At 44.4% G+C, this 18,566-nt stretch overlaps 1 protein-coding gene across 6 annotated transcripts in view; it reads right to left on the reverse strand.

The window, feature by feature from the left end:
- FGGY (FGGY carbohydrate kinase domain containing) overlaps positions 1-18,566 on the reverse strand; it is a 251,413-nt gene that overhangs the window by 212,883 nt on the left and 19,964 nt on the right. For 5 of the 6 annotated variants that reach the window (XM_040360822.1, XM_040360823.1, XM_040360825.1 and 2 more), the window contains 2 exons: positions 15,473-15,584; positions 9,176-9,327 (listed from right to left, as the gene is read on the reverse strand). In XM_040360822.1, the coding sequence (XP_040216756.1) occupies positions 9,176-9,327; positions 15,473-15,584 (264 nt within the window). Of the gene's footprint in view, positions 1-9,175; positions 9,328-15,472; positions 15,585-17,943; positions 18,048-18,566 lie in introns of those variants that run through there. The other variant, XM_040360827.1, reaches the window with a different exon arrangement.

Raw genomic sequence — 18,566 nt, forward strand, 5'->3', positions numbered from 1 at the left:
GTTCCAGGGAGCCGGGGCAATTGGCCCCCCTCCCCAGCAACAAGCTGTGGTGGTAAAGCATTTACTCCCAGCTGAATCGCTGGCGGCAGGGCAGGATGCTACTGGCTGCTGCACACAACTGCAGCTTGAGCTGACATCGGGGGGGTGGGACCGTGGTCTCCCCCTCAAAGCGACCCAGCAGAAGGGCTGGCAATGGAGCAGAGTGCCACAAGCCTCTGCTCTCATCTAGCAGGAGAGGGAGTTCCTGTGGGAGTGGATGGGACTGTGGTCTCCACTCAAAGTGACACAGAGAAAGAGCTGGCAACAGAGCAGAGTGCCACAAGCCTCTGCTCTTTACTAACGGAAGAGGGAGTTCCTGGGGCAGTGGATGGGATTGTGGTTTCCACTGACACAACCCCAGAAAATGGTGCATCACCGAGACAGGAGGATGTCGGCTTGGCTTTGCAAGCATCGGGGGATTTTCACTTACCAGTGTATGGGAGTTCAGTCTCCACTGGTATACCCAAGGGATGGGGGCGAGTTGGCCCAGATCCCCATCCACATGATGGACTGAGCCCAGTCACCCTGTCTTCTCTCCAGCGGCTGAAAGGACTCCAGGGAGAAGGGCCAGTCCAGGCCTCTCCCCAGCGGCAGGCAGGTTCTCTGAGAGAGACAGAGGTTGGCGGGGTGAGTAATGCTCTGTTTGGAGCAATTTATTTGGGGTACGGTATGGATACCAGCATTGGAGGACTGGATCTACTGACTGACTTCGGAGTCAACCCGTTTGGGGTCTCCTCCTGTGTCAGTCTCCCACCGAAAGGGGAGAGATGTAACAGGATGACCCGTGACCCCCAGAGACTTTGTGGGGATGGGGGATACTCCTGTGCCAGCGGCCCTAAGAACTCTTGGGTCTAAGTTCACCCTGTGCCCCTTTTGGGCATAGGGTGGCTAATCATAATTAATGTATTACATGAGATGGGACATTAATAATAAATCATGTTTGCAGGATGTCTTGAGATATCACAAGTTGTTGGCTATTCAATGTGGTGACTCATTCTATGATAAGCCCTGACTAGTGACATTCTAATTGAGTCAGGGCCTGGAAGACATTTCATTGTCCTTGTGTAAAGGTGTTAATCCAGGTCTGCTCCCAGACCTCTAATTATGTATGCTAAATACTGTTTATGTGTGGAATGTACTTGTCGGAGACAGAACGTCTGCCTAGGGAATTCAGTGTGTGATGGTGTTTTGTTTGTTATGCTGTTAATGAAGGAATGTGCAGTGATGAGATGATGATAATTATAGGCCGGCGCCGACACGTCTAGAATGTTTAGTAATTAGCCTTAGTGTGTGATTAGGGGGGTGGAGATCTCATTGTCCCTTTGAATACTGTCACATGGTTGTACTGTATATAAGACTGAGAAGAAACCATTAAAATGGTCATTACATTTGGAACAAGTACAGAGCTGTGTCTCGTCTTGATTCTGGGAAAATGGGATGCCTGCCGATTTGTCTGTGTGTCAGATAAGCTGTCGTGGATGGGATGGAAGGTCGTAAACGGTGGAGACTGTTACACTTCAGCCTAAAATCTAACCCAAATCTTCAACCAAAATTGTAACCTTAACCCTCAACTCTATACCAATCCTCAACCTAAAGGCTAAATCTAACCCTAAACCTATACTCTAACCCAAATCTTCAACCTAAATTGTAATCTTAACCCTCAACTCTATACCAATCCTCAACCTAAAGGCTAAATCTAACCATAAACATATACTCTAACCCAAATCTTCAACCTAAATTGTAATCTTAACCCTCAACTTTATACCAATCCTCAATCTAAAGGCTAAACCTATCCCTCAAACTAAACTTGAACCTAAACAATCAACCTAAACTTAAAGCTAACCTTCAGCCTAAACTCTACCCCAAATCTTCAACCTAAATTGTAATCTTAACCCTCAACTCTATACTAATCCTCAACCTAAAGGCTACATCTAACCCTAAACCTATACTCCAACCCAAATCTTCAACCTAAATTGTAATCTTAACCCTCAACTCTATACCAATCCTCAATCTAAAGGCTAAACCTAACCCTCAAACTAAACTCTAACCTTAACAATCAACCTAAACTTTAAAGCTAACCTTCAGCCTAAACTCTAACCCAAATCTTCAACCAAAATTGTAATCTTAACCCTCAACTCTATACTAATCCTCAACCTAAAGGCTAAAACTAACCTTCAAACTGATCTCTAAACCTTAACCATCAACGTAAACATTAAAGCTAACCCTCAGTCTAAGCTCTAACCCAAATCTTCAACCTAAATTGTAATCCTAAACTCTATACCAATCCTCAACCTAAAGGCTACATCTAACCCTAAACCTACTGTATACTCTAACCCAAATCTTCAACCTAAATTGTAATCGTAACCCTCAACTCTATACCAATCCTCAATCTAAAGGCTAAACCTAACCCTCAAACTAAACTTGAACCTAAACTTTAAAGCTAACCTTCAGCCTAAACTCTAACCCAAATCTTCAACCAAAATTGTAACCTTAACCCTCAACTCTATACTAATCCTCAACCTAAAGGCTAAAACTAACCCTCAAACTGAACTCTAACCTTAACCATCAACCTAAACGTTAAAGCTAACTCTCAGCCTAAGCTCTAATCCAAATCTTCAACCTAAATTGTAATCTTAATCCTAAACTCTATACCAATCCTCAACCTAAAGGCTAAATCTAACCCTAAACCTATACTCTAACCCAAATCTTCAACCTAAATTGTAATCTTAACCCTCAACTCTATATCAATCCTCAATCTAAAGGCTAAACCTAACCCTCAAACTAGACTTGAACCTAAACTTTAAAGCTAACCTTCAGCCTAAACTTTAACCCAAATCTTCAACCAAAATTGTAACCCTAACCCTCAACTCTATACTAATCCTCAACCTAAAGGCTGAAAAAAACCCTCAAACTGAACTCTAACCTTAACCATCAACCTAAACGTTAAAGCTAACCCTCAGCCTAAGCTCTAACCCAAATCTTCAACCTAAAGTGTAATCTTAATCCTAAACTCTATACCAATCCTCAACCTAAAGGCTAAATCTAACCCTAAACCTATACTCTAACCCAAATCTGCAACCTAAATTGTAACCTTAACCCTCAACTCTATACCAACCCTCAACCTAAAGGCTAAACCAAACCCTCAAACTAAACTCTAACCTTAACAATCAACCTATTCTTTAAAGCCAACCCTAAACCTAAACTCTAACCCAAATCTTCAACCTAACCCCTAGCACCTAACCAAACCTGTAACTCATAAACCCAAGACTAAACTTACATTGGCCATTATATAACACCATGATCACTTCTGTGCCAAAATAAATCTATGCCGTAATATATCCACAACAACGATGTTGTCACCAATATACAAGGAAACGTCCCGGAGGAAAACATCTGAACTGTAGTAAGATGTCAGCAATTATTTTGATTGCACCAACCACTCCACCGATGATGTGTATTCTAATTGGTTGCCATGGGTCACTGCACTGGACACATTATTTCGATTTTCCCTGAATGTGACTGTTTGTATAATTATTGCCAACGTTGTATGGTTCAATAGATTTGCTTTTCCTACTAACGTCTAATTTGAAAGATGCCGCATTAAAACGTATTAGATCATCATCTGAATCATCCATTCTCCACTGTCCTCGGCGGGGGTTTCGCATCACTGGGGGCTCCTATTTTTAGCCAGCATTTTAAAGAAGGGGGGGGGGAGAACAATTATAACTCAAACTATCTCCAAAACCCCAAGAAACATAAGTCAGATATTCCCAGCCACCAATAACACAGAGACGTTATCTGGCAATGCATAATATATGTGTTCTTTTCACTACGCGTTTCAGGTAATAAATCTGCGGAATGTTCAGACAAAATGCCGGGGGAAGCTGATTTACTCCCGCTAAGTAATGGAGAGAGCAAATGGACTTAAACAATTGATATCCACCTTTCACGAGAACATACAGTCTTAAAGCAATGTTAATTATACTCCATTAACATGAAACTGTCAAATGTGTCTTGATGTTATTATTACTGGTGACCTTCGTCTGTCTGCACCTTACTGCCACGCATTTCGCTGTGTTTATACAGAACGGAAGGGCTCTCTGTGGAAAAGAAGAGCCGTTTAATACATGTCTGTCCTCATTGAAGTTTATGTCTGGACAAAAAGAAAATTATGGGCCGGATTCAGAAAGAAGATACGACGGCGTATCTCCTGATACGCCGTCGTATCTCTGCGTTCCGACGGTCGTATCTATGCGACGGATTCATAGAATCAGGTTACGCATAGATCTCCCCAAGATCCGCCAGGTGTAAGTGACTTACACCGTCGAATCTTAGGCTGCAATTCCAGGCCGGCCTGCTAGGTGGCGCTTCCGTATCGTTTACGCGACGAATATGCAAATGAGGAGTTACGCCGATTCAGAAACGAACGACCGCCGCTTTTTTTTTTTTACGTCGTTTGCGTTCGGCTTTTTCCGACGTATAGTTACCCCTACTATATGAGGGGTAGCTAATGTTCAGTATGACCGTCGTTCCCGCGCCGAGTTTTGAAATTTTTACGTCGTTTGCGTAAGTCGTTCGCGAATACGGATGGACGTAATTTACGTTCACGACGAAAGCAATGACGTCCTTGCGACGTCATTTAGAGCAATGCACACTGGGAGATTTTACGGACAGCGCGTGCGCCGTTCAAGTAAAACGTCAAAAACGCGGGGGTCAAGGGAAATTTAAATAAAACACGCCCCCTACATCCCCATTTGAATTACGCGGCCTTACGCCGCAACACATACGCTACACCGCTCTAACTATGGGCGCAAGTTCTTTATGAATAAAGAACTCGCGCCCAAAGTTAGAGCGGCGTAACGTATCAGAGATACGCCGATCTGAATCGGCGTATCTACCTAATTTGCATATTCGACGCGGAAGTCTAGGGAAGCGCCCCTAGTGGTCTGCGTAAATATTACACAATAAGATACGACGGTGTAGGAGACTTACGTCGCTCGTATCTAGGCAACATTGAGGCGTATCTGATTCTATGAATCAGACGCCGAGATGCGACGGCCCGCACTCAGAGTTACGACGGCGTGTCTGGACGTCGCAACGTTATTTTGTATCTCTCTATCTCCTGTCTAATCAATGTTTATAAACAATGTTACTTTGTATCTGTCTGAATAATGTTTTTAACCAACTGCTGACCGTCCCAATGTAGCTTTACTGCTATAGGGCGGCCGTTCTGCACAGAATCATCATATATATATTCGTAATTCTGCTCTTCCAGGTAGGGGGGCACGGTCGGGCGGCGTTAGTAGTGAGTAGTCACAGCAGAAACCATTCAGCGGCTACCGGCCAATGGATGACTGCAGGTGTTCTGCCGAATAAGTTCCGCCAGGCGGATAATATGCAGAGCTCTGTCCAGTCTGTCTCCTCGCCGATCAGAGGGTGCCGGTGTCCTGTCGAAAATATTCCCCCCGGCGTATTAGGACCCCCTTGTATTGCGCAGGCACGGCGCAGAGTCTCCGAAAATAGCCGAAACGTGTAGAGCTGAGGGTCAGCTCTACACGGCGCATGCGCAATGACTATGACACATGCCACACGCTCCTGATGCTAGTGCTACTCTGCAAGGGGCGTGGGTGAATTTAACAATAAAGTACACGTCTTAGCGGGGTGTGTTGGCCATCTGAGTTAAATGTGCAAATCCGCCCATCAACATTGCCATTGCAAAACCCGCCCATCAACCCACCCATCAACACGCCCCACTAAGACGTTTACTTTATTGTTAAAATCACCCCCGCCCCTTGCAGGGTAGCACTAGCATCGGGAGTGTGCGGCATATGTGATAGTCATTGCGCATGCGCCGTGTAGAGCGGACTCTCGGCTCTACATGTTCGGCTATTTTCGGAGACTGGGTTGAGGTTCGTACTGCGCAAGCGCCACGCCTGCGCAGTACAGGGGGGTCCTAATCCGCCGGGGGAATATTTTCGGCAGGACACCGGCACCCTCTGATCGGCGAGGAGACAGACTGGACAGAGCTCTGCATATGTAAACAAGCAGGAAATAAAATCCAGCACATCCAGCTTTAGTAAAATGAAATCTATACCCTCATAAACCACCCAAACTAATAAAATACAACATAGAATAAATAACATAGATGGGAAAATAACAGAAAATCGAACTAGCAAAATGCAAATAGTGAACCACTTTCTCTAGCATTACCAAAAATAATAATTAACATAATACCAACATAGTATAGAAACGGAAAAAAAAAAAAAAAACAGTTTTAGCTCGACTTACACTTTATAAAAGGAACAAATAAAAAAAAGAAATACAAAAAAAGAGGATAAAAATACAAAAAGAGAACAATACGAGGGGAAATAAAGAGGAAGGAACTGTGGTGTAATGTTTTATTTTCCTCATTTGCGTATTTCAGTTTTTCGGGGTCACGCCCTTTCTGTTGCTTTCACAATACTCTGTCTGGCTCCAAAATCCTAGATAATCCCATCCATGCTGTCTGTGTCAGTCTAGTTCTCTGCGGTGTTTAGAAACACTCCACCATCTTAATTTAAAGTGTATAGAACTCAAAACTGAAAATGTAATATAGTGAACTTTGCCAGTCCTTGGTGCGGCGGCTGCATTTGTTTTCTTTTTCTTTTTAATTACCGTATATACTCGAGTATAAGCTGACCCGAATATAAGCCAAGGCACCTAATTTTACCACAAAAAACTGGGAAAACGTATTGACTCGAGTATAAGCCTAGGGTGTCCATCTGCATGCCTCACTGTGTCTCACTTTGACTCACTGTGTCCATGTGCATGCCTCACTGTGCCCATGCCTCACTGTGCCCATGCCCAGGGCTGTCTTAATAGCATCATGGGCCCCTGGGCAAAGTAATGCTCTGGGGCCTCTACAATGGAGACAGCGTAGGTAAAAAGACCAGATATCCCCCACAGCACTCTGATCCCTCCCCCCCCCCAGATTTCTCCCCAGCACTCTGACCCCTCTACACCCTGCTTTGGGGAAAGTGCAGGGGCCCCAATGCAGCTGGGCCCCCTGGGCAGTGCCCAGGTGTGCCCTCTCATTAAGACAGCCCTGCCCATGCCTCACTGTGTCCATGCCTCACTGTGTCCTCGCTGTGTCCATGCCTCACTGTGTCATGCCTCGCTGTGTCCATGCCTCGCTGTGTCCATGCCTCGCTGTGTCCATGCCTCGCTGTGCCCATGCCTCACTGTGCCCATGCCTTACTGTGCCCATGACTAGACTTACATTTAACATGGGAGTATATAGAAGGGAAAATCGGTGCTCCCCGGCCGTAGGTCTCCCAGACAGCAAACTTTGCACACTTGTAGAGGAGAACAGGGGCTACATGTGTGCCAAGTTTTGCGTCCAGGGGACCTACGGCCGGTTAGTACTGGGTCCCGAAATGTACCGGAGAAATTACTTTTCAACATTGGAGTCTATGGAAGGGGTGCCCAACTTTGAAAAATCGGTGCTCCCCGGCCGTAGGTCCCCCCAGACAACAAACTTTGCACACTTTGGGGTCCCGTTCAGTACCGGGTTCCCAAAGTCCGGGAGATCAGGCACAAAAAGGTGACTCGAGTATAAGCCGAGGGGGGCATTTTCAGCACCAAAAATATGTGCTGAAAAACTCGGCTTATACTCGAGTATATACGGTATATATATTTTTGTTGCTTTATTTCCCCCCCGACGATCCTGCATGAGTGGCTACGTCATTCCTCCACTGTATCTGTGGAGAGAGCCATGGTTGTCAACCCAGGCTGTTTTCCTATCGATTCGTAACCTGTCTATCTCTTTATCTCTATTACACGGGGGAGGCAATTGATGGTGATTAGAAGAAGGGAAGATGTTATTTGGTGCAGCTCACAGGAATTGACAAGGATATGGCATTCCTAGCAAGATTAGCATGTACAGTATATTCTAAAAAAATATTCTTAGCTTGAAAAAAAAAAAAAAAAAGAAGAAAACGAATGCAGCCACCACACAAGGACTGTAAGCCGTAATATACAATGGAACCTTGGTTTACGAGTAACGCGGTTAACAAGCGTTTTGAATAAAAAAAATATGTATAAGAATACGTATCGGCCTAAACTGAGGATTTTTTTTTTAATTGGGATATTTATTATAGCAAAAAGTAAAAGTTATAGGCCCGGATTCAGATACAATGGTGTATCTATCCGCGGGCGTAACGTATCTCAGATACGTTACGCCGTAACATAGGGTGCAAGTTCCGTATTCATAAAGAACTTGCGCCCGAAGTTACGGTGGCGTAACGTATGTGGTCCGGCGTAAGCCCGCCTAATTCAAATGTGGATGATGTGGGCGTGTTTTATTTAAATTTATTGTGACCCCACGTATTTGACGTTTTTTACGAACGACGCATGCGCCGTTCGTGAAAGAATCCCAGTGCGCATGCTCGAAATTACGCCGCAAATCGTCATTGCTTTAGACGTGAACGTAACTTATGTACAGCCCTATTCGCGAACGACTTACGCAAACGACGTAATCGACAGAAAATTCGACGCTCGCCCGATGTCCAGACTTAACATTGGCTGTGCCTCATATAACAGGGGTAACTTTACGCCGGAAAAAGCCTAATGTAAACGGCGTATCTGTACTGCGTCGGCCGGGCGTACGTTCGTGAATAGGCGTATCTAGCTGATTTACATATTCTAGGCGTAAATCAGCGTACACGCCCCTAGCGTAAATATGCAGTTAAGATACGACGGCGTAGGAGACTTACGCCGGTCGTATCTTAGCAACATTTAAGCGTATCTTAGTTTGAGCATATGCTTAAAGTTGCGACGGCGCGGATTCGGACTTACGACGGCGTATCTACAGATACGCCCGTCGTAAGTCTTTCTGAATCTGGCCCATTGTGTTTTCTTCAAAATTGTCGCTCTTCTTTTGTTTATAGCGCAAAAAATAAAAACCGCAGAGGTGATCAAATACCACCAAAAGAAAGCTCTAAATGTGGGGAAAAAAACATAAAAATGAATGTGGGTACAGTTTTGCATGACCGCGCAATTGTCATTCAAAGTGCGACAGCTCGGAAAACTAAAAATTGGTCTGGGCAGGGAGGGGGTGAAAATGCCCCCCCGGTATTGAAGTGGTTAAGAAACTCACCTCCTTTAACCAAAGTAGTTTGGGTGGTTGCATCTCTACGGACATCACGCCGCCGACATAGCGCAAAACAGCATGCTTGGTCTTGTTGATGCGATCCACTTGACTTCCAGCCCGGTGATCCATCCACATGATCACATTTCTGTTGTGGTCACCTGTGAATTAGGCAGAATCTGAAGTCAGTTCTTGTTTTGGGGATCTCCTTGAAAGAAGACGGGTCCAATTCTCTTTTCATTACCAATAATAACAAAGATGAATTCACAGACGTAGAAGTAGTGCAGCTTTAATCTTAAATGTGTACATTTTAAGGCATTGAGCAATGGACACAGTAAAAGTGGTTGTATAGTGATTTTATTTACTTTTACCTACAGGTAAGCCTATAATAAGGCCTATAACCACCTGACGACCGAGGACGTCCATGGATGATTTTATAGAATTCATTTACAAATTCTAAATTCGGATAATTCGTTTTGTTAAGGTTTATTTCAGATTCGTTTAAATTACGTTACGTTGTAATTTGGATACATAGAAATTTTTGGCCGAATTTAGATTTGGAGCAAAACAAAAATTTCACAGGTCTACCGACTTTCCCCAACTCTATGTGACCCCTGAAAACCCTCCTCTTTAGAGAAGCCCCTCCTCCTGTCTCTATCTAATAAACTGTCTTTTTGCTTTCTCTATCAACTCCTTATCTTTTGTATCACTTGACCCTTCCCAGCACCCCCCCCCGCATATTACACAGCCCCCCTCATGTTTAATCTGGACCACTTTACATTACACAGCCCCCACACTTCTGGACCCCTTTACATTACACAGCCCCCTACCTCTAGACCCAGGGCCAGATTCCAGACAAGGCCAACAAGACCAGGCCTCGGGGCGGCAGTGGGTGCAGGGGCGGCACTACAGCTGAGAGGAGAGGACACTTTCATTTCGGGAGTCCCCCCTGTCATGTCACGGATGGTGAGAGGAGAGAAAACAGAGGGAAAAGGAGGTGAGATGGTTCTCAATGTAATTTTCGACAGCAGCGCTCCACAATGATCAATGTAATTTTTGGCTGCACCACGCCCCCCCGCCTCTCAATGTCATATTCGGCAGCAGCACCCTCCTGCTTCCCAGTGTCCTGCCGAAAAAGTCCCCCGGCAGATAATGTCCCCCCCTGTACTGCGCATGTGGGGCGGCATTGAAGGACCCGGCCTTGGGGCGGCAAAGGGAGTAAATCCGGGCCTGTCTAGACCCCTTTACATTACATAGCCCCCTGCACATCACACAGCCCCCCTATGTTTAACCTGGACCCCTTTACATTACACAGCCCCCGTACCTATGGACCCCTTTACATTACACAGCTCCCGCACTTCTGGACCCCTTTACATTACACAACCCTGCACCTCTGGACCCCTTTACATTACACAGCCCCCACACCTGTGGACCCCTTTACATTACACAGCCCCTCACCTGTGGACCTCTTTACATTACACAGCACCCTGCACCTCTGGACCCCTTTACATTACACAGCACCGCACTTCTGGACCCCTTTACATTGCACAGAACCCTTCACCTCTGGACCCCTTTACATTACACAGCCCCACACTTCTGGACCCCTTTACATTACACAGCTCCTGTACCTCTGGACCCCTTTACATTACATAGCCCTGCACCTCTGAACCTCTTTACATTACACAGCTCCTGTACCTCTGGACCCCTTTACATTACACAGCACCGCACTTCTGGACCCCTTTACATTACACAGCCCCTCACCTCTGGACCCTTTTACATTACACAGCACCCTGCACCTCTGGGCCCCTTTACATTACACAGCCCCGCCTGCACACCACACAAATTTTGATTCGTAACAAAACAAAATTGCACAGGTCTACCGACTTTCCCCCCAACTCTATCCACCTTAAAGGGGTTGTAAAGGTAAAAAAAAAAATCCCTAAATATCTTCCTTTACCTTAGTGCAGTCCTCCTTCACTTACCTCATCCTTCCATTTTGCTTTTAAATGTCCTTATATCTTCTGAGAAATCCTCACTTCCTGTTCTTCTGTCTGTAACTCCACACAGTAATGCAAGGCTTTCTCCCTGGTGTGGAGTGTCGTGCTCGCCCCCTCCCTTGGACTACAGGAGAGTCAGGTCGCTCTCTACGTTGCAGATAGAGAAAAGAACTGTGTGTTAGTGGGCAACCTGACTCTCCTGTAGTCCAAGGGAGGGGGCGAGCACGACACTCCACACCAGGGAGAAAGCCTCACATTACTGTGTGGAGTTACAGACAGAAGAACAGGAAGTGAGGATTTCTCAGAAGAAATAAGGACATTTAAAAGCAAAATGGAAGGATGAGGTAAGTGAAGGAGGACTGCACTAAGGTAAAGGAAGCTATTTAGGGGGAAAAAATGTTTCCTTTAGAACCCCTTTAAGTGACCCCTGAAAACCCTTCTCTTTAGAGAAGCCCCTCCTCCTGTCTCTATCTAATAAACTGTCTTTTTACTTTCTTAGCGCCTTCCCTTTTGTATCACTTGTCCCTTCCTCTTAGATTGTAAGCTCTATTGAGCAGGACTCTCTGGTCCCTCTTGCATTGAATTTCATTGTAAGTCTTTATATTGTAAAGTGTTGTGCTAACTGTTGGCGCTATATAAATCCTGTATAATAATAATAATAATAATAATAATGATGATAATTCATGCACTGGTGTGTTAATAAATACAGAGCTGCATTAATCTGTATATTTTTTTTTCTCTGCCTGAAGCTCAGCTTTAGAGAAGTCTGGACGGTTCCAGTGACCCCAATCAGCCCGGGGCTGCCGTTGGCGCTTGACCCATTTTTCATTTTGATCGATGTTGGTTGTCAGTGTATGTAGATAAAGACATGACACAAAGTCATCCCTCATAGCATTTCATCGCCTTCACACGGCGGGCTGCAGTCAAAACAGGTACATTCTACAGACCGCACAGATACCCAGCGCCGCCCGCGGGGGAGGCGGAGAGTCGAGGATTATCGCAGCAAATAAGTCATAAATGTCTTCATTGTTACAAATTAAGAGAAAAATAAGGAACATTTCGGCTTGGTGACCCCCCCCCCCCCGCCCCCGCCGTTTTCATGCCCATCAGATTTCTGGTCACAGTTCCCGAAGAATAAAAATAAGAACGTTCCAAAACTTAGCAGACTTTCCATTTTCCTTCATTAACCGCTTGCCGATCGCTGCACGACTATTTACGTCGGCAGAATGGCACGGCTGCGCATATTGACGTACCTGTACGTTCCCCTTTAAATAACGGCATTGCAGGTCACTTGTAGCCCAGCCCCCCCCACAGTTAGAATCACTCCCTAGGACACACTTAACCCCTTCATCGCCCCCTAGTGGTTAACCCCCTTCCCTGCCAGTGTCATTTACACAGTAATCAGTGCATTTGTATAGCACTGTCCACTGTATAAATGACAATGGTGCCAAAATAGCATCAAAAGTGAACGATGTGTCCGCCGTAATGTCGCAGTCACGATACAAATCGCAGATCGCCGCCATTACTAATAAAAAAAAAATGGATAAAAAAAAATCCATAAATCTATCCCCAATATTGTAGACGTTATAACTTTTGCACAAACCAATTAATAAACGCTTATTGCGTTTTTTTTTTTACCCAAAAATATGTAGAAGAATACGTATCGGCCTAAACGGAGGAAATTTTTTTTATTTTTTTATATATTTTTTGGGGATATTTATTATAGAAAAAAAAAGTAAAAAATATTGCTTTTTTTTCAAAATTGTCGCTCTTTTTTTGTTTATAGCACAAAAAATAAAAGCCGCAGAGGTGATCAAATACCCCCAAAAGAAAGCTCTATTTGTGGGGGAAAAAAATTGCATTCCCAGCATTTCCACGTGTTGCATTTTCGGACTGCCAGTTCATGTGAAACATGCAAAACCATTACACAGAGCAGGTAAGTATAACATGTTTGTTATTTAACCACTTCCTTCCCCGCCCATTGTCATAGGACGTCCGCAGATGGGATCTCCCATCCTGGGTGGGCATCATATGACGGCCTCGGCTTCCCGGTGGTATAGGGGGCGCGCTCCCACCTGGCGTGCCACCGAGGAGCCGATGCCCGTGTACGCGATCGCTCGTGACAGTATATAGGAGCACCAATCGGTCTCCTCCCCTAGTCAGTCTCACAGTTAAGGCCCATACACACAATCGTTCTATCTGACAACCAGGGCTCAAGTCCTGCGGGAACGCGTGGGAACGGAGTTCCTGCACTTTTTTCACAGCAGGAACTCAGTTCCCTTTGAGAGACTAGAGCAGCCGAGAGCAACCGAGCCGCCCGAGCCAATCCTTCACTAAGCGACGATGCCCAGCTCGAGTCACTGTCAGGGGCAGCCGAACCTTAGTAATCCTTTATGTTACTGGCCACTACCTGTATATGGATTCATGGGGTAGTGTGCGGGTATTCCGTCACTTCCTCGATGCCACAATGTCTCCTGGGAGCTTTTGTCATTGTTCCCAGGAGACATTGTGGAGATCTGCCGCAAGTTATCACGGGATTTAGAAAGAACTTGCTTAAACAATGACAAAAGCTCCCAGGAGACATTGCGGCATCGAGGAAGTGACGGAATACCCGCACACTACCCAATGAATCCATATACAGGTAGTGGCCAGTAACATAAAGGATTACTAAGGTACAGTGGATCGAAAAAAAACAAAAAAAACAAATCCGGTTTAGTAATTATGCATATGAGCGTATCATTTTTTTTTTTTTTGGTGGGGGAGGGGATCTTGGGTGGGAGTTCCCACACTTTTTTCCCCAGGACTTGACCCCTGCCGACAAAAATTGTGTGATGCCAGGGTTTTTGTCGGATAATCTGACCGTTTGTACGCTCCATTGTTGTCAGAATTTCCGACAACAAATGTTGGATGGTCATGCTCTCAAATTTTCTGTATGCAGAGTAAGTTCACGGCCAATGCCCTCCAGACAAAGTTCCATGGATTTGTCTGATGGAAATGCGATCATGTGTACGAGGCTTTAGAATCACTCCCTAGGTAACACATTTAACCCTTTGATCTCCCCCTAGTGTTAAAGGGGTTGTAAAGGTAAATGTTTTTTCACTTTAATGCATCCTATTCATTAAGGTGAAAAAACATCCGACAGTACCGCCCCCCGAACCCCCGTTTTACTTACCTTACCACTCGAAAGTCCCGTGCGCGTCCACGTGATCCTCTTCGGGTTCCCAGCCTAGCCGTTGATTGGCTAGGCTGGACGGATTGATAGCAGCGCAGCCATTGGCTGACGCTGCTGTCAATCAGAGCGGATGACGCGGCGCGCCAGGGGGCGGGGCCGAGTGATACAGTCGGCGGCTATGCCCGCCGCTGTATCACGGGAGCGCACTCGCAAAAGCTTTCCACCATGCGAGCTCGCATGAAGGTGGAAAGGTTTTGCGAGGAGGAGCCGAGACAGCCGCAGAGGGACCCCAGAAGACAGGGTTCGGGGCCACTCTGTGCAAAACGAGCTGCACAGTGGAGGTAAGTATAACATGTGTGTTATTTAAAAAAAAAAAAAAAGTTTGCCTTTAGTGTTCCTTTAACTCCTTCCCTGCTTTCCTACGAGCTGGAAACCACGATCTGTCATCTCCTATAGTCAGTTCCCTCCCCCCACAGTTAGAACACACATTAGGGAACACAGTTAACCCCTTGATCGCCCCCTAGTGTTAACCCCTTCACTGCCAGTGACATTTACACAGTAATCAGTGCATTTTTATAGCACTGATCGCTGTATAAAGGTCACTGGTCCAAAAATAGTGTCAAAAGTGTCCGATGTGTCCACCGCAATGTTGCAGTCCCGCTAAAAATCGCAGATCACTGCCATTACTAGTAAAAATAAAAATACAAACAATTATAATAAAAATGCCATAAATCGATAACCTATTTTGTAGGCACTAGGGCCCATATTTATTATAGCAAAAAGTAAAAAAATATTGTGTTTTTTTTTTTTTCAAAATTGTCACCTTTTTTGATTATAGCGCAAAAAATAAAAACCGCAGAGGTGATCCAATACCACCAAAAAAAAGCTCTATTTGTGGGGGGGAAAAAATGATAAAAATTTCATATGACCGCGCAATTGTCATTCAAAATGTTACAGCGTTGAAAGCTGAAAACTGGCCTGGGCAGGAAGCGGGTAAAAATGCTGGGTATTACAGGGGTTAAAAAATAAATAAAAAAATAATAAAAATAAAATAGAAAATAACCAAACCTTTACTATCACTTCTCGGTGTGACATTTCAATATTGGGTTCATTTACTTTCTCCACAGTGGACCGTACCTTCAACATTTACTGCCAACGACTGAAAACTTTTATCCAGAACCACCAGAGAGCAGGTCGCATCGAACCCAAGCCCGCGAATCTGACCGGATCCTGCCGACTCCGCAACTTTCTACATAACAGGAAAAAATTCATATTATTTTAGCGAATGGAAATATTACTGATCAATAAATAGAAGAATCTTAAAGGGGTTGTAAACCCTCAAGGTATTTCACCATTCTATGCATTAAGGTGACAAACCTTCTATGATGCAGCCGCCCCCCCCCCCCCCAGAGCCCCCCTTTTACTTACCTGAACCCGGTCTTTCCAGCGACGGGGATGAGCACACCCACTCCAGCCGGTGTCTCGTTCCTGATTGGATAGATTGATAGCAGCGCAGCCATTTGCTCCCGCAGCTGTCAATCAAATCCAATCATGCGGGAGCTGGGGGGCGGAAAGCCGAGTCCTGCTGTCTGTGTCAATGGATGCAGCAGCAGGACACGGGAGCGCGCCCGCAGGAGTGCCCCGAGGGGGAGCAGCTCACCAACGGGGCACTCAAGATAAGGAGGAGCAGGAGTGCCGCTGAGGGCCCCCAGAAGAGAAGGATCGGGGCCACTCTATGCAAAACCAACTGCACAGAGGAGGTAAGTATCACATGTTTCTTTTTTTTTATTTTATTTTTTAAACAAAGCTTTAGATATCCTTTAAGATGCCAAATCTGCTTTCTACATGATTTTCATTACATGAAAGAATTATTATTTTTTAAATACAGCGGAACCTTGGATTACGAGTATAATCCGTTCCAGGAGGATGCTTGTAATCCAAAGCACTCGCATATCAAAGCGAGTTTCCCCATCGAAGTCAATGGAAATGAGGATAATTTGTTCCACATTGACTTCTATGGCATGCAATACCACATGTGGCCAGAGGTGGGGGGGGGGGCACCTGAGAGACTCGGAAATACTCTGAGATCGTTCGGCTGCCCTCAGAAACCCCCGGAAAGGCTCGAATAGTTTTCTAAAACTCTTTGAATTCGAATTTCGTCCAAATTCGTTATTTCGGATTCGTTTAAATTCTGTACTATTTTAATTCGGGTAGATCCGAATTTCCGAATAACGAAAATGTATTTTAATTCGGAACGAAACTAACTGCACATGTCTAATGGATGCATGCGGCCCTACTGTTAGCGACAACTCAGTCAATGTGCTAGGAGCGCGCGGTGTGCCCACTCCCAGCATACAACTTTAGCCCATCAGGGATGCAAATGTGCTGTGGCTAGGCATTAAAGCACCCTTTTTTTGCCGCCACATACAGGGCCGCCATCAGGGGGGTACAGGCAGGCCCCATATGGCAACTCCCCTTTTTTTTATTTATTTTTTATTAAAAAAAAAAAAAAATTATATATTTTTATTTTATTTTTTATTAAAGGGCCATTTTTTTTAGGGGTACGGGGGGCCCGGAGATCCCCAGGGCCCCGGATGCCAACCCCTTTTTTTTTTATAAAAAAAAATATTTTTTTATATATTTTTTTATTTATTATATATATATATATATATATATTTATTATTATTATTATTATTATTATTATTAAAGGGCCAAGAGGTCCCCAGGGCCCCGGATGGCAACCCCCCTTTTTTTTTTATAAAAAAAATAAATTATATTATTTTATTTCTTTTTTTTTTTCTTTTATATATATATATATATATATATATATATATATATATATATATATATATATATATATATATATATATATATATATATATATATATATATTTCTTTTTTTTTATTAAAGGGCTCAGAGGTCCCCAGGGCCCCATGTGGCAAACCCCCTTTTTTATTTGTTATAAATGTTTATTTTTTTATTTTTGTTTATATATATTTATTTTTTATGTTTTTATTAAAGGGCCCAGAGGTCCCCAGGGCCCTGGATGGCAACCCCCCCCCCTTTTTTTTTATAAATGTTTATTTTTATTTTTATATATTATTTTTTTTATTAAAGGGCCCAGAGGTTTCTTTTTTTAATTATTATTATTAAAGGGCCCAGAGGTCCCGGATGGCAACCCCCCTTTTTATATATATATATATATATATATATATATATATATATATATTTATATTTATTTATTTTTTATTAAGGGGCCCAAAGGTCCCCAGGGCCCCGGATGGCTACCCCCCTTCTTTATATATTTTTTTTCTTTATTTCTTCTTTTTTTTTTGTAAAGGGCCCCCCTCCCCGCTTCTCAATTCGCAGCAGCCCCCAACCCCCGCTTCTCAATTTCAGGTGGCAGCACCCCCCCCCCCCCCCCTGGTTCTCTGCTCAAGGGGGCCCATGCCTGAAGCTGTGTAAGGGGCCCCATAATTCCTGATGGCTGCCCTGGCCACATATATGCTTTCCGCACTCGGCAAAAGGTTAAGTCCTAGCCTTGTACATAACACAACCAAAAACAGTACACACGGCCAAACGGTTATTCATCATAACGTGTACTTACTGCTGAGTGTTGTGTTTGATATGGAGTGCTTGTTAAAGTTATAGCCCCTGAATAGATTATGAACCTCTATGATCAGCCTTGGGCCTGTATATGTTGTTTTATCCAGCAGAGCTCATTAATGATTGAGCACTATGATCGATATCCTGAACACAAAGAGACCAAGTCCCCCCCCCCCCCCGGCCCACCCCGCTACGGACTCCATTAATTATTTATCAGCTGAAGTTTCAGAAAGGAGACCTGATTATCTGTTATTGTTCCCCATTAAACCGATCCCAACTGTGACATCAATCAGCGAAAACTGCTATTCCCAGCCAGAAAACACTTATAGCTGGATTCAGGTACAGTTACGCTGGCGTATCAGTAGATACGCCGTCGTAACTCTGAATCTACGCCGGCGTAAATTTAAGCGTATTCTGTAAACCAGATACACTTAAATTAGGCTAAGATACGAGCGGCGTAAGTCTCCTACGCCGTCGTACCTTAGGGTGCAATTTTTCCGCTGGCCGCTAGGTGGCGTTTCTGTTGAGTTCGGCATAGAATATGTAAATGACTAAATACGCAGATAAACAAACGTACGTGCGCCCGTCGCAGTAAAAATACAGCGTTTCCGTAAGAGGTACGCC

Source organism: Rana temporaria, chromosome 7 (assembly GCF_905171775.1).
Source record: "Rana temporaria chromosome 7, aRanTem1.1, whole genome shotgun sequence".
In the NCBI taxonomy this organism is placed as follows: domain Eukaryota; kingdom Metazoa; phylum Chordata; class Amphibia; order Anura; family Ranidae; genus Rana; species Rana temporaria.